The 26,748-nt window shown below is 43.3% G+C and overlaps 1 protein-coding gene across 1 annotated transcript in view; it reads right to left on the reverse strand.

Annotated features, from left to right (window-relative positions):
• The window catches only part of LOC138249001 (extracellular calcium-sensing receptor-like), a 177,656-nt gene that overhangs the window by 143,261 nt on the left and 7,647 nt on the right, over positions 1–26,748 (reverse strand). Inside the window, 1 exon segment of the mRNA XM_069203056.1 lies at positions 23,107–23,398. Coding sequence (XP_069059157.1) covers positions 23,107–23,398 — 292 coding nt within the window.

Raw genomic sequence — 26,748 nt, forward strand, 5'->3', positions numbered from 1 at the left:
ATCAACAACTTACCAATGGCACCATTTACGGATCCTTCTTTCACTTTAAAATTACGTCTTAAAATTACTCTGTCGTTTTTACAAACACTTAACCATTTCTCTAGTCCAGCAGTCCTGGACACTGATTTTTCCAAAGAGTCTAATTTATCTTGTAATTTTTCACTCACAACTACAGTTATACCTCGACATTCCATTTTGTCTATTGCTGTAATCTCCAAAATATCTTCATTTTCTAGTTTTAATAATTTGTCACACTCTTGAATGGTAGGCATCAATGACACTATCTGTTTCCCCTCTTTACAACAGGTATACATTAAATCTGCTACCATCTTAATAGAGGGAAACAGCTTTTTAATAAGTCGACTTTCCAAAATAAGTTTTCCCTCTTTTGTCAGAACTCCTACTCCAATGTCCTTTAGAATAAAAACAGTCTGTGCTTTTACTGAAGTTGTAATAGGTCTCCAAAAACAATCAAATGCTTCCCTCCAAGCAAAAAATCAGAATCAGTTTTAAAATGCTTTGCATTCAAAGGTAGACAAAGGCAAGCATTAGATTTAAAACCAAATATTATCTGATCAATAATCAAAAGCTTCATTTTCCTCGAAACTCTTGTTATCTCATGACCAGCTTCACGAGATAACTTCTGGTATTCAAGTTTTTGTCATGTTCTACAGGTAGCATTAGTAGTCTATGTAAAGTTATTCTTTTGATATTGTGTGCAGCTAGTACAGTAGGTGTAGTTACCAGTCTGAATAAGTTAGAATCTGTATTCCTATTTAGATAAATTGAGATAACTTTAATTAGAACATTGGAATGTTCAGATCTCCATTGCAGACAATGGTGTTCTCTGGGCTTTTACTGGCCTTTAAAAGCCCAGAGCCAACATTCCAATGTTCTCTTCGTTCACAGCAACAGCTGTGAACAAAGCCTCACGGAGCCCGAGGGGATTATAATCCCCTCGGGTTTAGTGAGGAATTTGTTTTATTTAATAGAACAGTCTGTCCCCGAGTGGCAGAATGTTCTAATAGCCTTAGAACCCACCGTAACGGGCTCTCCCGGCCATTAAATGCCTCCGATATACCGGGTTCTAAGGCTACATTAAGAAGCTTTTTCCAGTGCAGCTTGACCACTAATATATAATAGTATTGGCTTGCAAAATGAGCAATTGCATTCCTTCTTTTCATGTTGTAATCCATATTCTAAATAACCTTTTACTGCAATACAAATGTCATTCAGCTTGTTGTTCAGTTGGGCAGCTAACGGTTCCAGATCTACTACTTCTTGTCTAGCTTGTTCCTTGCAGTTTCTACTTCAGTTATAGCTCTTGCAGCTTCATTGTCAATAACAGATCTTGAATTGAGAGTGCTGAGCTTTGGCTGCTTTCAGGGCTATCCTTAGCTACTTTAGCTGCAATCATTTCTTCCTGTTGTATCTCATCATTTAACATTTTAAGTAGTTATTGAACATGGGACACTGAATAGTATCTTTCACAGCACTAAAGCAATCTTCATAGTAGTCGAAATCTCCATTCTCAGTTACATTACTTTTTTATCTGTAGTTTTGAAAAATTCATACAGACACTTGTTCTTTAGATGTGGACTTCTTCTTGGATTGTTGTATCCAACATATTTGATTTCACTATGTCTGTACTTTCTGTGTCAATCTCTGCCAGGAACTGACATTCTGGATAATACTTCAATACTCAATTTCTTGTAGTAGACAAACCAAGACTAATCCACACAATTCCTTCTGATTTTGAGAACAAACTTGCTGAACTTAACCTGTCACAAGCCTTATAACTTCCCATTTCCCTATGGGAAAGCATTTTCAAACTGAATGAATATATCTTTTGCTAAGTGTCTTCTCAGCAGAAATCTCCTCCCACATCTCCTTCATCTCAGTTTTTTCTGATTTTTGTGATGTATGCTGTCACGTACCGGGCCACAGCGATTGAGTTGCCTACAACAAATTGAATGTCCATGTTAGCTTTCCACATTTTTAAAATCACTGGGTTATATTCACTAATGCATTTTGATTTTTCACTTCTTTCTAAGTTGTATGTGCTCTTTGGTGATTTGCGAATTAGTATGTCTCACTGAAGACAAGAAGCTATTTTCTCTTCCTTTTGAAGTCCCAGGTCTTGGAAATCCAAATCTACATCTTGTATAATTTTTTTCTTTTGACCTTTATCTATAATGATAGTACTTCCCACATCTATGTTGTTGAAAACATAAAACTTGTTCTCCCAGACATTTGTTAGCAGTCTGTTTTGGTATAGTACATGTCACACACTGCTCTATAAAAGGCAAGACAGACTCATCACTTTCTGCTCTAAAGCTTGGTGCATATTTTATCCATAGTAGCAGGTGAATGTGAGGAGCACCTTTTGCTTGGTACCCATTCCTTCAAAAGAAATCACTTACTTCTGCAGGGGACGATTGGTTTTGTTGCAGATAAAAGTAAGCATAGCTTGAAACCTGTGGTTGAGGAATCTACAAACATTAGCATCATCTAATGAACAGAGTTCCTCAGCTGTCTTTCAGTTAAAATCATTTAGATTAAAGATTGCTTCTCTCAAGAATTCAATAAGATGATCTCATGCATACTTTGTAGAACTCCATGTTAAAAACAGGTTGGTGATCCTAGGTTTCTCAGCATACATTTCAGTTCTCCATGATAATGGAGCCAATATTCGTTGGTGCCACGCTGGTACATCATTAAATTAGGTAAGTTACATTCTAAGTTTTCATCTTTTTCTTGAACTTTGTTAACAAAATCTTTTGTAGAAAGTTTTTGAAGATTGACTCCTGTTTTTAGTATATGATTCACTGCATATGACCGTACAGACAAGTCACTCTCAAGTAGAAGGTGAAATATATATGGAATGCATTGTCTAAATCTTGGATCCTCTGAGTTTAATCTTGTTGATTGGGATTCAGCTGCTTTGTACAGGGTGGTCATCATACTGACTGTGGGAAACAAGTTTGGGAAGCAGCGAGCCTCTGAACTCCTTTCCCACACACTCATAGTAGCTGCCTTAGTTTGCTTCATCTGGTAAAGGTCTATAGCATCACCAAATTCGACTTTGGAAAAAAAAGTAGTTCCAAAGTCTTCAACTACCTTATTTTTACATATAAGTCACCCCTAAGGTGTGCCCTATGTGCCCCTACGGCTGGGTGCCTTGTAACTATAAGCAGGGACCTTATAAAAATAGTTTTATAAGCCCTGGTGAGGTAAAACAGCCAAATTCGTTTTTCCCCCATTGTAGTCAATGGCCTCCATAGGTTAGAATGGGGAGACTTTATTTTAATTTTTAAAAGTCCCCTTAAGTAACGGATACCAAGAGTTTGATATCAAATTAATTATTATAATAAATCCCACAACTTCCAGTTGTTGGATTTAATATTACTTGTTCAGGTAAAGAGTTTTAAACTTTACCTGAAAAGTTGCCAACTGTAGCCCTGCAGTGTTTTTGCTGCTGTGCTCGGATTGGCCGCCTCTGGCAGCCTGACCAGGCTGCCTTGATGAGGTGTGAAGTGGCCTGGCTTCACACAAAGAGATGTGCCTGTGGGAGGAGATCTCCCCTCAGCAGATGGTGAAGCAGGAAGGGTGACGACTGCCAAATCCAGCAACACCCTCACATCCTGCAACCCCAGACAATTAGGTGCCCCCTTGATTAGATTAGGAGAGGGCAGGAGAGGGGTGTGTTTAGAATTTTTAGCCACACCAGTGGGAGGGCTCAGCCAGATGTAGCCTCCAAAAATCATTTTCAGCCATGATGGATTTTTGAGGAATGTTGCTCCCTGGGATTGATTTTTGCCACACTTCTCAGGAAGTGGTCATCACAGGGGGAAGGACCCTGCACCTGATTGGAGAACCAGGACCCCCCCTGTTTTTCAGCCAGGAGCAGGGATAAAACTGGCAGTCCTGCACCCACACCTCAGTTCCCTACCAGATCCCTACCGGGAAGAACTACAGAAGAAGAAGGACTGCCCTGCTGGAACCCTGGCCTGTACCTGTACCCTGCACTCTGAAGGACTGCACCAGCTGCACACTTGGGTATCACCACAAGAAGGACTTTGCCTGGCTTCAACTGGTTCAAGGAGGGACTCCCTGTTTGCTACAGGTGAAAAATTGCTAACCAGAGTCCCCTGCACCAACTCCTGAAGAAACCAACCAGCTGACCACTGTCCAGTGGCCAAAAAGGAGTTTGCGCCATCTGGGAGTTGTAGTCCACACCCCCAAGGAGCATCTCAGAGCTACTGGAACCTTGGGGTGAGCTGTGGACCCCAAAAGAACCTTAAAGGAACAACTGGAAGAAGATCCAGAAGCTTGGAGAACTTTTGAGAACTTTTGGAAAAAAGCTCCATAGAGGGACCGACCCGCCGCGTCAACTCTAGCCGGCTTGCCTCAACCGCGACCCGGCCTGACTTGCAGGTTCATCCCGGTGAGAAAATCTCCAAAAAAGAGATTAAGGGGGTTATTACAACTTTAGAGGAGGTGTTAATCCGTCCCAAAAGTGACGGTAAAGTGACGGATATACCACCAGCCGTATTACGAGTCCATTATATCCTATGGAACTCGTAATACGCCTGGTGGTATATCCGTCATTTTACCGTCACTTTTGGGACGGATTAACACCTCCTCCAAAGTTGTAATAACACCCTAAGTCCGAATGTAGCGTTGACCGGGACCTCCCAGCCAGCGTATCCGAGGAGGGATCCAAGGACGTCAGATCAAGATCCAGGTTAGCCCCAGTCGAAGGATTTTCACCTCGAAAAAATGACTAAGTCCGAAGGTAAAAATCTCCACCGAGGGCTCCCGTGACGCGTATCCTAAGAAGAGTTCCAGGAGGTCGGATTGGACTGGCAGGTTCGTCCTGCTGAAGAAAATCTTCCGAAAAACAACTAAGTCCTAAGGTTAACTTTTGACCGTGGCCTCCCGCGGGCTGTAGCCGAGCCGGGCTTCATCGCGGTTGGCCTTAAACTTTGACTTTGCCCCGGTCGAGGTACGACCAGATCCAGATTGGCGCTTTTTGTTTTCTTAAAAAATTCAAATCTCCGGCTCCCCTTATCTGATTTTATTCGTTTTTGTGTCATTTTAAATATAAAAATATAATCTATTTTTATAAAGTGAGTTTGTATTTTTTAACTCTTGCCTGAGTTTTATTTAATTACTGTTTTGTGATATTTGAATGCTTTACACTCTGTCTCCTAAGTTACGCCTTGTCGCTCGTTGCCAAGCTACCGAAGGTTAAGGTGGGTTTAATTTACTGAGACCTAACTGGACCTAAGTGGAGGTTAGTGGCCTATTGCTAAGTGTAGGTAATTACCTGCCCTCACCAATAACCCATTTTCCAACACCGGTGGAAAGGAGACTAGTAATCCCCAGGGCAGCACTGCTTGCAGTGCTCCCCTGGTGGATTAAGACCGCCGGCACCGCCAGGCCGTCGGTCAGCAAAAAAGTGGTGGTGCCGTCGGTCCGACAGTGACGCTTTCACATCTGTCACAATGTGGAGGCCAGACTGCTGCATTGGCGGCGGTCTGACCACCTCCGCGATTCTGGCAGTCCTGGGACTGCCAGACTCTTAAGGAGGACCTGAGTGTGTGCATCAGTGTCTGAGTAGGTGGGTGAATGGGTGCATGAGTCTCTGAGTGATTGTATGAGTGAATGAATTTGTGTATGAGTGAGTCTGTGTTTTTTTTTAAATGTTTTAATAATTGCAAGAATTCATGAAAACTTGTGATGCAAAATTATTTTCAACCCATATTTTGCCCCTAAAACACACCTATATCACACCCCTGGTGTCAGGGTACCTTAACCCTTACCCCTATGCCACTTTCAAAGAGGATTTCCACCCCTGGGGACCGTGTCCCGTGAAATAAAATGCGGCCTGTGAGAAAGTAGCCTCTTTCTAACATGGTTAACCCCACTTTTGGCCTGTTTGTCAGTGTGTTTGACTGTATCACTTGGATCCGGCTAACCAGGACTCCACTACCTATGCTCTCTCCCCTTTAAATGTGGTTGTTGGATACAGTATTCCACTCATAATTGGAATACTGGTGCCCCCAGTCCCTAGTGTATGGTACATAGGTACTGTAGGAGGCTGGACTGGCTTGTAGTGAGTACCAAGGGGTACTTACACCTTGCACCAGGCCCAGGTATCCCTTATTAGTGTATAGGGTGTCTAGCAGCTTAGGCTGATAGATAATGGTAGCTTAGCAGAGCAGCTTAGGCTGAACTAGGAGACGAGTGAAGCTCCTACAGTACCACTAGTGTCACTTGCACAATATCATAAGAAAATACAATACACAGATATACTAAAAATGAAGGTACTTTATTTTTATGACAATATGCCAAAAGTATCTCAGTGAGTACCCTCAGTATGAGGATAGCAAATATACACAAGATATATGTACACAATACCAAAACTATGCAGTATAGTATTAGAAAACATTGCAAACAATGTATAGTTACAATAGGATGCAATGGGAGCACATAGGGATAGGGGCAACACAAACCATATACTCCAAAAGTGGAATGCGAACCACGAATGGACCCCAAACCTATGTGACCTTGTAGAGGGTCGCTGGGACTGTAAGAAAACAGTGAGGGTTAGAAAAATAGCCCACCCCAAGACCCTGAAAAGTGAGTGCAAAGTGCACTGAAGTTCCCCAAAGAGCACAGAAGTCGTGATAGGGGAATTCTGCAGGAAAGACCAACACCAGCAATGCAACAACAATGGATTTCCAGACTAGAGTACCTATGGAACAAGGGGACCAAGTCCAAAAGTCACGATCAAGTTGAGAGTGGGCAGATGCCCAGGAAATGCCAGCTGTGGGTGCAAAGAAGCTGCTACTAGGCAGTAGAAGCTGAGGATTCTGCAGGAACGACAAGGGCTAGAAACGTCCCCTTTGGAGGATGGATGCCCCACGTCGTGAAGAGTCGTGCAGAAGTATTTTCCTGAAGAAAGACCGCAAACAGGCCTTGCTAGCTGCAAAGCTTGCGGTTAGGGTTTTTGGATGCTGCTGTGGCCCAGGAGGGACCAGGATGTCGCCAATTGCGTGAGGGGACAGAGGGGGCGTCCAGCAAGACAAGGAGCCCTCTCAGAAGCAGGCAGCACCCGCAGAAGTGCCAGAACAGGCACTACGAAGGGGAGTGAAACGGTGCTCACCCGAAGTTGCACAAGAGAGTCCCACGCCGCCGGAGGACAACTCAGGAGGTCGTGCAATGCAGGTTAGAGTGCCGTGGACCCAGGCTTGGCTGTGCAAAAGGAAATCCTGGAAAAGTGCACAGGAGCCGGAGTAGCTGCAAAAGACGCGGTTCCCAGCAATGCAGTCTGTCGTAGGGAGGCAAGGACTTACCTCCACCAAACTTGGACTGAAGAGTCACTGGACTGTGGGAGTCACTTGGACAGAGTTGCTGGATTCAAGGGACCATGCTCGTAGTGCTGAGAGGAGACCCAGGGGACCGGTAATGCCGGTCCCTTCTGGGGGAAGATTCTGTCGACCCACGGGAGATTTCTTCGGAGCTTCTAGTGCAGAGAGGAGGCAGACTACCCCCCCAGCATGCACCACCAGGAAAACAGTCGAGAAGGCGGCAGGATCAGCGTTACAGAGTTGCAGTAGTCGTCTTTGCTACTTTGTTGCAGTGTTGCAGGCTTTAAGGCTCCTCCTGCTATCCCCAGGAGTCTTTTTTGGGTGTCCTGGGTGGGGCTAGGGCACCCAGGGACATGTGGCTGGGCCCCTGGCGATTGTGGTCCCTGGGGACAAAATCAGCCTATGATGGGGGGCCACGAGGTCCCCTCCCATTTTAAAATTGTTATTTGGCCCCATGGAGGTGGTGGTCCCCGGTACCCCAAGGGTCTGCCATGCTGCCCTTATATTAATTTAATATAGCCCAGGGGAGGTGATGGTTCCCGGAACATCGGGGGTTTGTGCTCCCCTGCGTCTTTTTTTAAATATAGCCCTGGGGAGGTGGTGGCTCCCATGGCCAGGGGAGTTCGACAGATTAGGCCCTGTGGTCAACCCTGCTGTGCACGGCTGAAAACCATGTGCGGCGGCGGTTGGATTAACGTGTAGTATTTAAAATGACTGTACGTTAAAAATAATATAGAAAGTTTCTCAAAAACAAAAGGTTACAGGGACGTTATATTTTTAACACAATGAGGTGCCCCTAAATTATACAAAAATCATGAAATATATAGTTCACACATATATAGTTGCACACAACAGTCCATGATGCATCTTATAGTTCATTGAAGTCGACTATTAGAGTAAATTAATCAGTCCAGAATTTATTGAAGATCTGATTTCATATTCAGCAATCCATAGAAATTTGTACTTCCAGCTTTCCAGCCAACACGTGTTTCGTCTTTGGGAATTATTAATATCCCTTGCGACTTCTTCAGGGCTAGAAATCACAAGCACACACGAGTTAAGACCACTATGCTCAACCGTCAATTTAGTTCCAAATATATATCAGAACCCAAAGGGAGGTGAATAGTGAAAAATAGTCAAGCACCCACACAGTGTAAAAAGATAATCTATTGCAAATTCAAACACCCTCGTAGATCAAGAAAACAACTACCCACAACCAATATATCAGTAGAAATATTATATATATGTGACAAATCTTAATTAAAACCAAAACCATGCAACCCATGGTGCTAAACAACCACCACAATGTAAAACTACCATAACACAATACCTTCAAAATCCAATATCACTAAAGCACTAGACATAAGTGTCAGTTAATCCAAAAACGATATGTTGCCATGTAACAATTCTCAGAATAAAAGATAAATACACTGTCAAGAGAAAAACAGAACTGTCTCAGAGAGATAAAGTTAACACATGTTTACCCTAACATAGAGTAGCAAGTGATAATAAATGTCATCAGGAAATCAATAATAAGTCATCCAAGATTAGTGCCTGGTAATATCGTAACAAAGACTTTAATAAATTCTAGAATTTGCCATCGTGGTTACCTATACCACAAAACAACGATTGTTTAAATTATTGAATCAAAATCATTATTCACACCTAATCGAATCAGTAATCAAACTCACCATAATGTACCTAACTCTTAACTCCATAATCCTAATTTCGGCGTCTAAGTAACAGGAAGTCCAGCGAGTATGCTAGCCATGCGTACATGAACTCGGAAGTTAAATACACTTCCGGGTTCGTTCATTTGAGTCTCGGGACAATAAAAATAAATGACGGACTGCCGATCAGCCCGAAAAGTAAATAGACCTATGCTATAGAAATCCGCTAGTTCAATAATTGCCCCGCATCGCACCCAGCACAGAAAAATAGAAATATGTCAATCGTAGGCAAAAGTATAGTATAGTATCGTACAGGGAGGTTATAGTTAGGAAAAAGAATTGAAAAATCTGAAATTCACTTAAAAAACCAATGGTTACAAGGACGTTATAGTTAGGCTCACATTTTAAACGCACAATACCATAGAAATTCAGCTGTTTGAGTTATTTCAATTAACTATAACTCATACACATAGGTAACTATACCTCGCGCCCTTGCCATGCACTGTAAATTACCCCAGATATTTCAGCACCCATGACACCTTTTATAGCACCACTGATAATGTCACTGTACCGTTTGATTGATATAAAAACTGTGCATGGCAAGGGGATGAGTTATAGTTACGTTAGAGCACAAGTTATAGTTACTTGAAATAGCTCTAACTATAACCGGCTGAACTTCCATAGTTTGGGGCATTTAAAATGTGAGCCTAACTATAACGTCCCTGTAACCTACTTTTTAAGTTAAGCAACAAAGGTGAAAATAATCTTACAGTTAGGCGACAACATAAAGTTTTAAAATTAAAAATACACTAGAATTAACCAGTTATAGTTATCTCAAGTAACTACAACCCAAGAAGCCCTGCAGCAACTATGAATCCCACCCCCACCGTGCACAGTGTTGTCATAAGTGATGCAACTTAAGATCTCATCAGTGATGTTACCAGTGATGTCATCAGTGATGTTACCAGTGATGTCATCAGTGCTGTCATTGAACATGTCATGAGTGATATAAAATATGAGCGCAGATGCAATGCATGATGAAAGTGTGAATTACAGTTATGTCAGGGTTCAACTTATTATTCATTCAGTTAAGGATAACTGTTGAATTTCATGTTAACCATAATGTCAATTTAACATTAGTTTTTTTCAATTAGTTTCTAAGTCATTTTTGAATGCTATTATTGTCACTTTAAGTTCTGTTGTTTTCAGCACTTTCTGTGTGTCGCCTCTGTGCAGCAGAATATGAGCAGTTGGTGGGCAATCTGTTGGCCTCCTTGGCGGGAGCGGTGAACATTTGATGAGAGGCTTCAGCTGATAATTTATTATTCTTTCTCTTTTTTAATGTATTTTTGGTGGGAGTCCTTGCCCCGCCCGGGACGCTCACAGTTTTCCTTGTGTGGAGCTTTTGGGAGGGCCCTGGGGCTCCTTGACCTCAGCTTCCTGCAAGCAGCTCCATTCTGTTGGGCTGCGCGGGAGATGGCCAAAGGTTTTTATGTTTTTTTTTTAAAGATTGGGTTTCCTGGTCCCCTTCAGGGCACCCGACAACATTCTTCACCTTGGCAGCAGGGGAGCCGGGACTTGTGCTGAGGGAGCCTCTCAGCAGCTCCCACTGGGGTGAGCAATCCCTGTGAGTGGACGGGGAGAAGCTGCTCATCTCCTACCAGGTGGGAGCTCAGAATTCTTCCTTCCCAGGCCCTCACAGCGTCCAGTAGATGGGGTCCCTGGGACACAAAAACCATGACTAAAGAAGGAGAGCCCCACACCTCCCCCCCATAACACAATACAGAGGGCCCGGAGGATGGGGTCCCCGGGGCTATGCCATCGCTTGCAGGCTCCCTCTCCATTGAAATTAATTTAGCCAGAGTTATTGGGGTTTCCAGGGCCTTAACATGTCTTGGGGACGGGGGCCTCATGCTCGCCCTCCCCATAAATATAGGTAGCGGTTCCAGGGATAGGGTCCCCGGGGATTTGTAATGGCTCAGGGAGGGGAGGCTTACATCCCTTCTCCCTATAAAGTATAAAAGCACCCCTGACCTTTGCTCACCTGGGAGCTGGACTCTGCCAAAATAAAAATTAAGTTTTGGTCCCAGGGGACCTCTGTGGGACCCCCTGCAGCATGCCTCGGTTTTTAACAAGGTAACCCTATCCTGCCCCCAATATGTTTTTATATTCTTTGTCCAGAACAGGGGACTGAGTACCTGAAGTCCTAAAATCACTGCTGAACATCATTTCTAATACTGGCCAAGCCAACCAGAGGTTATCTCTGGGTTCTGCGGATCCTCCCAATCCCAATATATACATACATGTTTAAACCTTAATTTTGCAAAAACCTCTAGACATATTTGCACCAAATCACACACAGAACGCTTTCTGTAAATCAGCTATTTTGCCTATATCTAATTTTCCTATGGGAAAGTACCTGGGGAAAACACGTTTTAGCCCCCTCCCCTTTTTTCCAGCTCCCACTAGAGAGGTCACCTCAAAACTTTGCAGGAAGAGGCAGAGATGGATGAGACTTATTTTTAGATTTGCAAATAGGGCGAGAGTTAGAAGCTAATGCTGCAGTCCCTAAGATAAAGTAATCGCCTTATGGGGGAGTGGTGCACGTGTAGGGTAGGTACAGCAACTTAGTGTAACAAAAAGTATGTCGACGGGTAGAAGCGAAATGTGTGTTATACAGGGAAGTATTGCATCTAGGAACAGCAGTAGACTGGTGTGATGTCTGCATGGCACAAAAGAGATAAAACATGGGACCAAGGCCCCAAATTATACTTTTTGGCTCAAATCTGCATTAGCGCAGGTTTGCATAAAAAATCAGCCCCGGCTCACGCCATTCCAGGATTCCAGCCGGGCGGCATATTTAAGGAATGGCTCAAGCCGGCGCTAAGGCCCTGTTAGCGTCAAAATAAATGACGCTAACCGGGTAGGGGAGGCGTAGGGCAAACTGGAGATTGTGCGGGAAATAATGGCGCTAGTCAGGTTAGTGAAAAAAAAAAGACTATATCCTGGCTAGTGTCATTTTATTTTTTACGCACAACCCCCATGGACATGACTCCTGTCTTAGTAAAGACAAGAGTTATGCCCCCCAGCCCAATGGCCATGCCCAGGGAATTTATGTCCCCTGGGCACAGTGCCATGTAGTGGGGCCCAAGCTAGGCCCCCCATAGCACTTTTATAAAAAATCGAAAAAACGTACCTGGGATGGCTCCCCCCATCCTTAGGTGTCCTCCAGGCATGGATGGGGGTGGGTGGGGGTGTCTCTGGGTGCAGGGAAGGGCACCTGTGGGCTGTTTCCATGGTCTCTGACCATGGAAAATGTCCCCCAGGTCCCCTATCACCTGCCCATACCAATGCGTTATATAATGGCGCTAAGCAGGCTTAGCTCCATAATTTAAGGCCCTCCTCCTGTGCATGATTTTTGCACGGGAGGATAAATAAGGCTCAAGGGCCTTAGAGTCATCTTTGCCCGGGAACGCCTACCTTGCATCTCATTGACGCAAGGTAGTTTTCCGCAGGCAAAAAATTACGTTAACTCCAATATTGCGACACTAGACTGGTCTAGCATCAAAATATAAATATGGAGTAAAGTTTGCGTAAAAAAGAATGCCGCAAATCTGGCACAAACAGAATATAAATATGGGCCTGAGTGCGTAGCAGGCCTGGGGAGAGCACTGAAGCCAACTGTAAAATTGTGACCTGCATTTATAATAGTACAGACACTGTGAATATTTATCCAAATAAATGGGGGAAAGTAGGGATGCTATTGCAGGTCCTCAGAGTCCCACCAAACTCTCTGAAGCAGCTGCTTCAACTTGGGTAATGATTGTAAATAAAGGTACAGGTGGTTCAAAAATAGTCTGTCAAAATAATTTGGGGTTTGGGGATTGGACCCCGAACTGTTGAACTATAGACGTTCAACATTTTTGAGCATCTAGTGTGTGAGAAATTGGGTTGTTAGTTCACTGGGGAGTGAGCTCTGGTCAAGCAATAGCCACAATCCCTTGCAGGGAGAACCACAAACGTCACTAATTAAATCTGTGATGAACTCTGGGTAATTTGGCACAAAACACAGTCAGGCTAAATGTAGAGGCAAGGTGTTAAGTATTTACGCAGCACACAAACAGCAATACAGTAACAACACAACACAATAAATATCCCAAACCAATTTAGAAAAATAGAGAGCATTTTAAGAAATTGTTTGACACTAACACCATCAATATACATAGCTGGATTCAAGCTAGCCTGGCTGATGAAGGGTGATATCCTGAAACCGGTCTGTGGTAGGCTATGGCGGTACACGAGAACAGAAAGGCTGACTCCGGTAAGTATAATTTGTGGAAATTAAAGAGTACTTTATTATCTTTTACATTTAGTGGAGACTATCCAATGCTCATTATGTTCATTGTGGGTTTGAAAGATTCTGGTCTTGTCTTTGTTAATCTTCTCTTCCTTTTCTTGTTTTGTCCCCTTCTTTAGGTTTGGAAGACCTCTGATTGTTGGATCCCTCGAGCGTTCCGGGAAACCACAAAACAACAGAAAAAGGAAAAAAAACTAGGGTAAGTCTTTCTGAGCACTCTGGGTGTTACTCTTTCTAGACAAGGGTGGGGAGGGAGCAAGCAGGGGTTGTAGGTGAGGATGTCCCACTGTGCTGGTGTAGGGACCTGCCAATAGTGCCACGTTCTGTTTTTTCACTCTCTCCCTCTCCTAGTGATTCCGTGCACCTCTCCTTCCCCTCTCCCACCTCCCCTGTTCCCTTCCCCGGTGCCTGTGTAGTTCTGTGATCCCCTCGTCCCTAGGAGGGACCGTACCTTCGATAGCCACGACCCTCCGGGGTCGTGGCGGGCTTCTTGCGTCCTTGTCTCCTCTCCGCAATTGGAAACAGCTCCGGTCTCGTCGACCCCACAGGAGGTTCTGGATCCGTCCTTTACCGCCGTCTTTGTCTCTACCGCTTTGCAAGGTTTCTCCTTCTCCGTGGCGTTCTTTTTGTCCTGGGTATAGTCCGTTTTCTCTTGTAGTCCTTGGACCAGGAAGTTGTCGCCTGACACGTTGCGCAGCGTTCCCATGTTGCTATGGGAACGCGGAAATGCATCGAGGGAGCTGATCGACTGATGCCGGCTGAGAGAAAGAGAGGGCGCGGTCGCGGGAGCCCGGCTACATTCCCCATCCCATGATCGGGACTGATCGAGGACCGAGGAGGAAGAAGGAGGGAACCGAGACAGGTAGTCGGTGGGTCCCTGCTGCGAACCAGGAGTGTGGCGGACCTGGAAAGTAAAAGGTTGCAGTTCTAGGAACCAGCGTAACACTCTGGAATTGGAGTCCTTATGGGAGGCGAGCCAAGTAAGAGGGGCATGATCAGTGTACAGGATAAATGACCTGCCTAAAAGGTAGTATTGCAGGGTTTCTACCGCCCATTTAATGGCTAAACACTCTTTTTCAATAGTGGGGTAGTTGCATTCCCATGGAAGAAGTTTCCGACTTATAAAGACAACCGGGTGATCAAAACCTTCGCCATCGGGTTGGGTGAGGACGGCTCCAAGGCCGATGTTAGAAGCGTCAGTATAGAGGTAGAATGGTCTGGAAAAATCAGGACACTTTAACACCGGATCAGTGGTAAGGGATTTCCTCAATTGCTCAAAGCTATTATACTGAGTCTCAGAAAATGGTGCTAATGTAGTGGGACGTTGTTTGGCCAGCAGATCCGTAAGAGGGGCAGCGATGGTTGAATATCTGGGTATAAACCTATGATAATACCCTACCAACCCTAAAAAGGATCGTAGGTCCCTCTTAGTTTTTGGCTTAGTAGCTTGCATTATGGCTTCAATTTTGTTTTTTTGTGGTTGAAGGGTGCCATTACCTATCACATAGCCTAGATAGGATATTTCTGTATTTCCTAACATGCATTTCTTGGGATTGGCCGTTAGCCCGGCTTCTGTCAGAGCAGTAAAGACCTTGTTTAGATGTAGTAAGTGGTTATGCCAAGTATCGCTATAAATGACAATGTCGTCTAGATAGGCTGCTGTGAAGTCTTGGAATGGTTTTAGCAATCGGTCCATCAAGCGCTGAAAAGTAGCAGGAGCTCCGTGAAGACCGAAGGGTAAAACCGTGAACTGATAGAGGCCGGACGGCGTTGAAAACACTGTTTTTTCTTTCGCGTCTGGAGCGAGGGGAATTTGCCAATACCCCTTTGTCAGATCAAGGGTTGACAAGTATTTTGCTTTCCCTAATCTCTCTAAGACGTCATTCACTCGGGGAATGGGATACGTATCGAACATTGATATATCATTGAGTTTGCGAAAATCGATGCAAAATCGAATAGACCCGTCGGGTTTCGGGACTAGCACTACGGGGGAATTCCATGGACTAATGGAGGGTTCAATTACCCCCAGGGTTAGCATTTTCTTTATTTCTTCCTCGATCACGTGTTTCCGGGCTTCGGGTATACGATAGGGTCGGAGGCGGACAATCCGTCCTTCGGGTGTTTTTATATTGTGGTATATCAAAGTGGTTTTACCCGGTGTTTCTGAGAAGAAGTCTGAATGTTGGTTTAAGAGTGCATATAGGTGTTTTTTCTCAGTGTCAGTTAGAGACGTATTTATACAGGGGTTCCCTTCTGGGTTTTGTTCCTCTAAGGGATATAGGGCCTGATTCTAACTTTGGAGGACGGTGTTAAACCGTCCCAAAAGTGGCGGATATACCACCTACCGTATTACAAGTCCATTATATCCTATGGAACTCGTAATACGGTAGGTGGTATATCCGCCACTTTTGGGATGGTTTAACACCGTCCTCCAAAGTTAGAATCAGGCCCATAGTTCTACGTCTAGCTCTTTGGATGGCGAGATAAAGCATCCGCTGGCTAATTGATTTTCGAACTCTTCTGCTGGTTTCCATTGTTTTAGTAAATTTATATGGTAGATTTGGGTTCTTTTCGGGTGTGCATTTAATTCTATGAGGTAGGTAACGGGGGTGACTGCTTTAAGAACTCTATATGGCCCCTGCCATTTGGCTATCAACTTGTGTTCAGATGTTGGCCTCATTATGAGTACTTAATCGTTCGGGAGAAAGGAGCGTAATTTACTTCCTTTGTCATAATAGGTTTTTTGATTAGTTTGTGCTGTCTCAAGGTGTCTATGTACATCTTCCCATAGGTTTTGTAACTGGGTTTTTAATTGATGAACATAATCTAGCAAGGGTTTCCCCTCTTCCTCTTCCTCCTCCCATGTTTCTGCTGCCATATCCAGAAGACAACGCGGTTGTCTTCCAAAGACTAATTCAAACAGACTGTGACCCGTAGAGGAATGTTCGTGCGTCCTTATGGCATAAAGGACCAAGGGTAACTTCTGATCCCAATCCCGACCTGATTCGTCTACTATTTTTTTAATAATGTCTTTATGGTGCGGTTATAGCGTTCCACTAAACCGTCTGTTTGGGGGTGGTATACCGAGGTCTTTATTTGAGAAATCCCTAATAATCGACATATCTGCTTCATAAGGTTTGACATGAAAGGGGTACCTTGGTCAGTAAGGATCTCTTGGGGAAAACCTGTCCGAGAAAAAAACGTTATCATAGCTTGGGCTACCGTTTTTGTAGTCATACTGGATAAGGGGATCGCTTCGGGGTATCTTGTAGCGTAGTCTACTATGACCAGAATATAGGTGTGTCCTTTGGATGAGGGAAGCAGAGGACCAACCAAATCCATACCCACCCGGCTAAATGGAACCTCAATAATGGGTAGAGGGAATAGGGGGGCTTTCCTAGGTACTCTGGTTTCGGTAAGTTGGCATCTAGGACATTGTGAGCAATATCTCCTGATATGGGCATAAACCCCTGGCAAATAGAATCTTCGCATGAGGTATTCTTCTGTTTTGTCCCTGCCGTAGTGACCCCCTCCAGGTTGATTATGGGCTAGGAACAGTACTTGGGTTCGATATGGTTCGGGAACAACTAGTTGTTGTTTAGTTTCTCCTGTGGTAGTCGTGGTTATTCTATAGAGGAGATCTTTCTGTATTAGAAAATAAGAACCCACCTCGTTCGTGACCTCTGTTTTAGCCACATTCCAGGCATGGGCATGGGAAGGGTCTTCTCTCTGGCTGGCTCAGAAAGTCATGGGGGCGTTACTAATTTCTGCCACTACCTTGTTGTCTCCTGTCTCTTTTCTAGTCTCTTGAAATCGTAGTTTCTCATGTCTTTTCTCATTCTAGGTGAGTTTTCTACGACTTGGAGGGCATTCAATAACACAATTGGAAAATGGTGCTTCTGTCCACCATTCCGGAATTGCCTTTTGGATATGGGTTTGGTCTAAGAGATTATAGAACCGGACATAATCAGTTCCTATAATACAGTCCTCTATTAATCGGTCCATAACCCCTACTGGAAAAATATCTTGATATTGTCCCCATTCCACCTTAACCAATGCTAGGCGATATTTTACTTTATCACCATGTATACAACATATTGTGACCCATTGGTTGGTGGTCAGGTCACTAAGGTCCAATAAATCTTTCCGGATTACGGACTGACTACAACCCGAGTCGATTAAAGCAGAGATGGGATGCCCGTTTATCTTGATAACATGTTTAAACTTCGAATTTCCTTTTCCTGTACATAGGACCCGACGACGGGTAGCCCCGATTTACATGGGTTCAACCCCATCTGATTTTCTGGGGCATACCCTTGCAATATGGCCCCACTCCCCACAACTAAAGCATTGAGGCAATTGCATGGGGTGATTCTCCGCCAGTTTATGAGACCGAGATTCTTTCGGTATGCATCTTGGGACTGGTTTTGGCGGAGGTGTTGGGGTTTTTAGGACTGTTCTTGGTTGTAGTAGTTTGACATCCCCCGACCGGTGGTAAGCACAGGCCAGATCTATAGCAACCTCAGTGTCTATCTTCGGGTGCTGTCTTATCCAATTCTTGGTACTAGGGGGTAAGGAGTCTAAGTATTGTTCCAGAATATTGGTCTTTATCACATCTTCTCTGGTTGTTCTTATGGGTCCCAACCATTTCAAGGCTAAGTCTTTCACCCGGAAGTAGAATGTGCGAGGATCCTAACTTGGGCCCCACTTCACTTTCCGGAACTTTAATCGGTAATATTCTGTGTCATGACCAACTCGTTCCAGGATACTCCTTTTTATGTCCTTATAGGGGGTGGTGCCGTCAGGATTGGCAGCTTGGTAGGCCGTTTGCAGAATCCCGGTGAGTAATGGTGCAATGTACTGTCCCCACCGGTCCTCCGGCCACTGGGCGGAGGAGGCTACCCGTTCAAAGTTCGTAAAAAAGGAATCTGGGTCTTCGCCTTCTTGGAATTTTTGTAAGACCGAACTAGGGACATTGGGATGCACTTTACTGGCTGCTATGGTGTCTGTTAATTTTTTTAGCGCCGTCTCATGTACAAGCTGATTATTGCCCAAGATTGTAGCTTGGCTCTTTAAGGCGGATTGCAGAGCTTCCCTGTCTTCCATGGCCTCCCGTTGATGTGCCTCCCACACTAATTGTAAGTGGCGTTGGCCTTCCGCTAGCTGTTTAATCATGTCCTCAAGGGTAGGAGTTTCACTCATGGTGTATGCCGCCAGTTAGCCTCCGGGATTTATGATCCCACTTCTGACACCACTGTGGTAGGCTATGGCGGTACACGAGAACAGAAAGGCTGACTCCGGTAAGTATAATTCGTGGAAATTAAAGAGTACTTTATTATCTTTTACATTTAGTGGAGACTATCTAATGTTCATTATGTTCATTGTGGGTTTGAAAGATTCTGGTCTTGTCTTTGTTAATCTTCTCTTCCTTTTCATGTTTTGTCCCCTTCTTTAGGTTTGGAAGACCTCTGATTGTTGGATCCCTCGAGCGTTCCGGGAAACCACAAAACAACAGAAAAAGGAAAAAAAACTAGGGTAAGTCTTTCTGAGCACTCTGGGTGTTACTCTTTCTAGACAAGGGTGGGGAGGGAGCAAGCAGGGGTTGTAGGTGAGGATGTCCCACTGTGCTGGTGTAGGGACCTGCCAATAGTGCCACGTTCCGTTTTATCACTCTCTCTCTCTCCTAGTGATTCCGTGCACCTCTCCTTCCCCTCTCCCACCTCCCCTGTTCCCTTCCCCGGTGCCTGTGTCGTTCTGTGATCCCCTCGTCCCTAGGAGGGACCGTACCTTCGGTAGCCACGACCCTCCGGGGTCGTGGCGGGCTTCTCGCGCCCTTGTCTCCTCTCCGTAATTGGAAACAGCTCCGGTCTCGTTGACCCCGCAGGAGGTTCTGGATCCGTCCTTTACCGCCGTGTCTGTCTCTACCGCTTCGCAAGGTTTCTCCTTCTCCGTGGCGTTCTTTTTGTCCTGGGTATAGTCCGTTTTCTCTTGTAGTCCTTGGACCAGGAAGTTGTCGCCTGACACGTTGCGCAGCGTTCCCATGTTGCTATGGGAACGCGGAAATGCATCGAGGGAGCTGATCGACTGATGCCGGCTGAGAGAAAGAGAGGGCGCGGTCGCGAGAGCCTGGCTACACGGTCCAAGGATGTTTGTTTCTGGTCCAGGCAGTATCTGGCCTGGCAGTTTGGGCTGAATTGTTCCCACGGGGAACAGGGTCAAGACTGATTTGCATATGGCTGGAATGGCATGGTAAGCAAAAAAACTTATGGATGAAACCCAGATCTGTGACAGGGGGTGAATGTTTGATTTGCTCTACATTCTCTCCATCATCTGTTGTTTTTGCAACTTTCTAAAAGTGGCCTTTTCAAACCTGCAATGATAAATTCAACTTTACCATTAAAGAGGATTTATCATTACAAGTTCAAACTTGACATAGCACCTGCCTCTGGTTTAGCAATTATAGCGTATTACATGTAATAAGGAATCCCCAATGTAATCCTATGGGATGTGTAGGCCTCACAGTAGTAGGAGATGATTTTGACTTGAAAAGTTCTTATCCTGCCTTTAAATTACACAGCACCCTGCCCTATGGACTGCCTATGGCCTACTTTAGGGGTGACTTCTATGTAATAAACGGGGAGTTTGAAGGTTGGCAGGGGGTTTTAAATGCCAAGGCATGACATGACAGTGGAAAACTACATTCAGGCTGCAATGACAGGCCTGGGACATGTTTTTAAAGGGCTACCTAAGTGGGTGGCACATAAGTACTGCAGGCCCACTGGTAGTATTTAGTTTACAGGTCCTGGGTATACGGTAGACTACTCTACAAGGGATTTACATTTATATTAAATATGCCAATCAGGGGTATGCAAATCACACAATGTTTAGGGTAGTGAGCACAAGCATGTTAGCACTGGTTAGCAGTAGTAAAGTGCACAGAGTCCTAAGGCCAAGAGGCAAAAATCCAGTAAAAGTAGGAGGAGGAAGACAAAAGGTCTGAGGGTGACCGTGTGGAGAGGACCATTTCCAACAAGGTAGAATCATAGAAAATAATAAGGGCACAGTGTTCTGGTTTTACTCACCCAGGTAAATTAGCCGACCAGGCTATAAAAATGACCTAAAAAAGAGAGTCAGCTGCTAAATGTATAATAAATGTCTTTCCAATCTTACATGCCATTAAGCGTGTCTGCCTTTTCGGAAGGTACTATGGGAGCACCATTTTTTAAACACTGCAGGCTATGTGTAGCATTGGTGTAAAGAACAGAGCAAAAGAGTGCCATGAAGAAGAAGTGGTCTCCATGTTAGAGGTACGACAAACAATGGACCTACCTTGTAGGCATGTCAACAAGCAGTAGGAATGGTGGGACAGTTACTGAATAGTGCTGACAATGCTTCAAACAGAAGCAGTTATCAGCTAATTTCCTAAATTGGAGGACGATTGGGTAACGCGTATGGATATATGGATGCTGTTTCAGATTCTGGGTCCATAGCTCGAGACATTTTCTGGACTCTTCATGGTTAACATTTATCAACATAGTCAATAAATTGAGCCAGCAGTTAAAGACACTAGGGTTAAAGTGCAGCAACTTTGCTATGATGTATCTAGCCTTATGGATTAAAGGTCCCTCAGGGGGCTTAAGCTCCAACTACTATGCTTTCAATCGGAAGTTATAAAATCCCTTCACCCCCAAAAAAGCACCATCCAGAAAACAAGGGCGCAACACTTTTAAATTCAATGGTGGAAGTTTGAGGAGCAGAGAATGTTGATTTCCAGTTTCATTTGCAACTTGGGACTTGGTAACCAATATTGGGTAAGAACACAGTTCAGTACTGAGACCAGTTAAAGGTCCAAAGGTTACTATGGATCATCATTAGGCCCAGATGTTTTAAAGGAGCAGCAAAATCCCCTGGGGATACCACCTTTAGGGGCCATATTTCAATAATACTCAGTTGTTTATGGTTTTCAGGGGGCTCTCTTGTCTTTGAATACCCAGAGAACCAAGACTTCCTGTGAGCCACTGTGGTGGGTTCTTCCTAGTGCCAGGGTTGGACACTCTTATTTGAGCATTAGGCCCATAGCCTGTGCATTTGACACATAGACACGGTTTTATTAATTTCATATTTTTTAACACAGCAAGCTTTTAGCTCATTGTTTTTAAATTTTAATCAGCTGCTTCGTTCTGAGAAGACATAGTTGAAAGCTTTGCACATTTTATCTGCAAACATTCCACTCTGTGCCCTGTTCAAGGCTGTCATGTTTTGTGCATGATATTCTAACTTGTACTGCTGCTCCAGGAGCTCAGGAGACAGTCCCCATTTCTTAGACATATTATCACGTCAGACCTTTTTAGAACACTATAGGATGTATTACATAAACACCACACAGGCATAGGGGGGCGGAGGGCGTTCCATTCATGGCCACCCTGAGACATGCACCATTCCATTGACAGCTTCACTGATTCTGGCGCTGACTCTTCAGCCAGCTGAGAGCATTGTCATCTGGACACAGGCAGACCCTTGCTGCCTTTTCATGTGTGGAGTTTGGGGTCCTTCCCTTAGACCGGTCCAGACAGAAGGGTTTCCACCGCTATGCTCTCAGATCTTAGACATAGGGCATATGTAGAAATCAATTAAGCTTTTAGGATCATACAAAGACAGTGGGGTTGTTTATCTTCTATACCCTAATCGTAATGATGATCACCGTTTTATGTTTCATCTGCCTTACTATCGCAGCTCATGCTGTTTTATAATCAGATGAAATTGTTTCAATATATACATTGAAATCTATCTTGCATGTTGTATTCTGCTTTAGCATGTGTGAGTCTCTGAGTCACTGAGTGAAAGGGGTATGATCTGTTCATCACGAATTCCCTGAGGAATCGCTGTCATGTTTAGGTTTCCACAAATCACCTTTCCTTTCTAGGGTTCGGTGAGGCACTGGGGGCTAGCCAGGAGCTAGGCCGACTTCTTCCAGATGGTGTGGGACTGACTGAGTCAACCACTCGCGGTGGTGCTGCCGCCCTAAAACACGCTGTCTCATTACAATAATAGGAATCGCACAACACCGGTCTTTATCGCAAGACTTCACACACAACACCGGTCTTTATGGCAGTGACCAGGAGTGTTTCTAAAGAGAGATACCTCCTGAAGCCTAATGACTTGTAGCATTAAATAGTTTTCAAGTCCTCTAAGGGCTCAATTTCCCATAAGAAGAAGCCCTGATTGTGTTAAAAACATTTTGTCCTCCCACGTCTCTCACCGTATCCTCTCAAATCCAGCATGCAGGGAATAGGACAGATATGCTGCTAGACTTATAAGGTTGTGTTCCGTGACTCGAGTTCCTGGCATACAGCTTTTTGGAAGAAATCCTAACTAAATATGGAGCTATATTCCCAGATTAGTGAAGGTACACTATAATTTAATTTGCAAGGAGAGGAAGTGAGTTTTTGCTAACAAAGAACTTACCACTATCATTTATATTAAACATGTTTAGGCGGGGACTTTGATTTATCATGCAATTTCTGAGTGACTGTAATATTCTGTGTTAAAATAGTTATTTTTCCCATTAGTGTTGTATAAAAACTGCATTTCCATCAACAGTAATCAAAAAATATCAATGTACTTTGACACAATCTTTTAATAACAGAGTTTTTTTAGACTGTTCTAATATGCATTATTAGGAATTGCTCCTGATCTTTACCTGCGGGTAATGAAGAGCTCCCATAATCCTGGCCATTGGGACACTCAAGGATGACATTGTTTCCCCCACAATGCCAGCCAGAGGGGGATGCGGTGGGCACCGGTACCCAGGAGTTGTCACTCTTTCGCCTGAGAGAAGATTCAGCACCCTTTCAATGGCTCGGCTCTCAGACATGCAGGAATCAAATATCCGGAAGCCAAGCGTGATGTTTGGCAACAGATCTGGTGTTTCATTAATTTCTTTTATTGCAAAAACCATGGCCAACAAATCCCGATAATAACGCACATTGAAGCTATATGATGAAGTAGGTAACAATCAGTGACATATCAATCAAAGAATGTCATCAGTCATGTCAAAAGGCTTCATAAAATACCCAAAAGTCTTCAGGAGATGTTACTTTTTAAAATGTCATTCACTTTTAGGGCTAATTTAGAGTTGGGCGCCCATCATATCTCAAGCACCGCTGGATATAATGCACTTGTGATACGGCGCACGGAATATCCGTCATGTTTGTGAAGGATGAACCTGTCTGCGAACTCCAAATCAGGGCCTCAGTCTTTCAGGATTAATTTACAAATTACACAAAATACGTTGCCAGTGAAACAAGAATTAATAACTTGTAAAGTTCAATAAGAAACTATATTAAAAATAACTGACAACAGCTTTACAGTTAACATCTTTAGTGGGAATATCTGCCATCTGAGATAAATGGACTGCTAACCATTCACTATAAATTTTATTTTAAGAACATTGATTTCACTTACTTTCACAATGGTGTATAAATATGAAATGCACCTATTCTGAGATCAGTTTCAATCAGCTGTAAATTCTTTGTGCATATGGAAATAAAAGGCTTTTTCTAATGCTGATATTGAATGAAATGCTAACATAAAATTATTAAAGAACCTTCTTACTTCAGGATCAATGTTTTTGTCAAGAAATATTAACCTCTGATTTGATGTTAATGTATTGGAAACTTTATTTACATTTGCTTTAAATCAAGGGCCAGATATATTGCAGATGTTTGTACATCTTGTATACCAATCCATGAACAGCACTAGACACAGTGTTTATTTTTCTACCACAAACCAAGAAAAGAGCATAGACCTGTCTCCTTTAAGACTAACACCAACCATGCAAAGTTTTAATTGAAGAGCTTTCACTGAGACACTTGAATACAGATGTAAAAAACACTTGCAAATACTGCTCTGAATTAGTAATGAAGGAGGCAATTAGGATATCGAAACATGTCTCAACTCATATATTCTAAAAAACTGTCTTTCCCTTTTATGCACTTTCATAAAGTTAACATTGTGCACAACCACAGTTTTTTTTTTAAAACAATGTAAATCACTTGTATTTGCTAATGTTTTAGTAAACTTTTGCTTAGTAATATTTCTTAATAAACCTTATTATTTACAAAACCCATATCTATTGGTAGTTTGTAATAACATTAAATGTGGTTTATTACTTATGCAAGCCAGGTAAGGATAACTAGTTTGATGTTGTCATAATTTTAGTTATTTTTTATTCATACTTTCATTGTCTTTAAAGTAACTTTCAAACCATTTTAATCAGCATTGAGATCAATCTGTGTACAGGCCAGTATTTATTTTATTTTCCAGATTCATTTGGCACAAAGCAGGCCCAAGAGTGTCAAAGGGCTTTACATGAAGAGCAAGTTGAACATTACACATAAGGTTACAAATTAGGAGAAAAACGCCCCTAGCACCAACTCATTTCCCATAACACTAGATACACAATTCTATTTATAAAGGATTCAAATAAAAGAATGTTAGAGGGAGCCATCATGGTAGGGGCTGGGGGGTTTGAATGTATTAATGTTCTGTTTTAGGTCCTTCTCGTGATTCAAAAATGTCTTTGTGCATGTCACTGGAGGAATCAAGTTCCAGATTTTTGTAGCACTTCCAGACATACTTTACAAGATAGTCCTTTGTTTCCTGAATGAGGAACATTTTAGAAGCATTGATTCTGCACTACAGAGAGAGTGGCTACCTCAAAATGGGGTGTGCATTTGTGACAAGTGTTTTGGGTTGCCCCAGTGGAAGGCTTTGTGTGTGATGCAGACAACTTTAAAATGCTTCTTGTATTGAGAGAACATTGAGAGAAGTGAGCGCAGGAGTAATGTGATTGAGGCATTTTACATTTGAGATCAGTCATACTGCAGAATGGAGGATCGCCTTTTTCTGAGCTTTGGGAACATTCGTGAGTAACAAACTACCATGGTCTTACCTCCACATAACTAGAGGCTGAATACCTTTTTAAAGTCTGAGCCTGAAATTAAAGATACACATCTTTTGAGAAGTCAGAACTGATTATGAGGACTATTGTGTTATGATGTTTATGTGTGCTGTAGGTTCAGAGTTTTGTCAACAGTGATGCTTAGAGACTGTGTGCATTCAATAGTTTTAGGTTTGCCGTCTAGTATATGCTTATCAAGTTCAGTCATCTTTGGACAGAGGTCTAGCTCTAAGAATTGGAGATTAGAAAGAGGTCAGTCTTCACAAGATTTTAATTCAGGTGGTAGATCAGCATACAGTATTGGATACAGCATTAGACATTTTTTAAGTTTGCACTGAGAGTAAATATTTTCTATAGAGAAGACTTTTAAATATAGCTGTGTAGTGTCTCAAGAGATGATCCAAGATGGTTGAATTTTGAAGAGGCATCGTAAGAGGTTCCAGGGACAGACTCAAGAGGATTGGAGGTAAGGTAGAACTGTAAGGAGCACCAACTTGTGGAGGCTCTGATAAGCTCTTATGCAGCTTTATTTGTTGAAATAATTTTTCCAGGTGTGAGGAAAATGATCTCAACAATCTGCTGTTTATGTCCATTCTGTACTTGAGTGTTAAGTAGGATATTGGGATTGATTGTGTTGAATGCTGCTGATGGAACAAATGTGGATAGCACAAGGAAGATGAGTAGATACGTGTCTCCATTGTCCAGTAGGACAGACTGCTGATTGTCAAATAAGCTGTGTTCATTAATGAAATGTTTGAGTTGTGTTGAAATGCAGTTTTCCAGTATTTCTGCTAAGATCAGTTACCAGTTAGAAATTTTTCAGATGTTCAGGGTTTACCTCTAGGATTTTCGAGGAGAGGGTGACCTGTTATGTTTTAGACTCTCTGTGCTGTGCCTTTGGCTAGGGAGTCATTGATTAGAAGAATCTAATAAGAAATTGCATTGAACCTATACGCTCTAGTGTGGGATGGATCTTTTGTTGAAGTTCTTGGTAAAGAGAGTTCAGTTTTCTTACTCTTGGGTCCAAATCCTTTTGTTGTTTGGCAATCTCAAAGTTTACTATCTTGTTCTGTTTGTGACTTAAGGAAGGAAGATTTGGCCTTAAATGTTTTGGGCCTGAGCCACAAAGGTAATTTACACTTTTGAGTAATTTACACTTTTGAGTTTCAGCTTTTTGCTATCAGAGACAGGAGAGTCTTGCTGCCGGACCATCACTTTTTGACAATCCTTGAGCGCAAGCCTCTCAACCATGTCTGTGAGGCCACGCAAAGCCACTTTGTGTGGCTTTTCATTGCTTCTTAGATATGCAGTAAGACAAAGAAGCACAAGTTGCTGTGTTGCCTTACTCTGCGCCAGGAGGCGTTCCATGGGTGTTGCAGT

Source organism: Pleurodeles waltl, chromosome 8 (genome assembly GCF_031143425.1).
Source record: "Pleurodeles waltl isolate 20211129_DDA chromosome 8, aPleWal1.hap1.20221129, whole genome shotgun sequence".
NCBI classification, from domain to species: Eukaryota; Metazoa; Chordata; class Amphibia; order Caudata; family Salamandridae; genus Pleurodeles; species Pleurodeles waltl.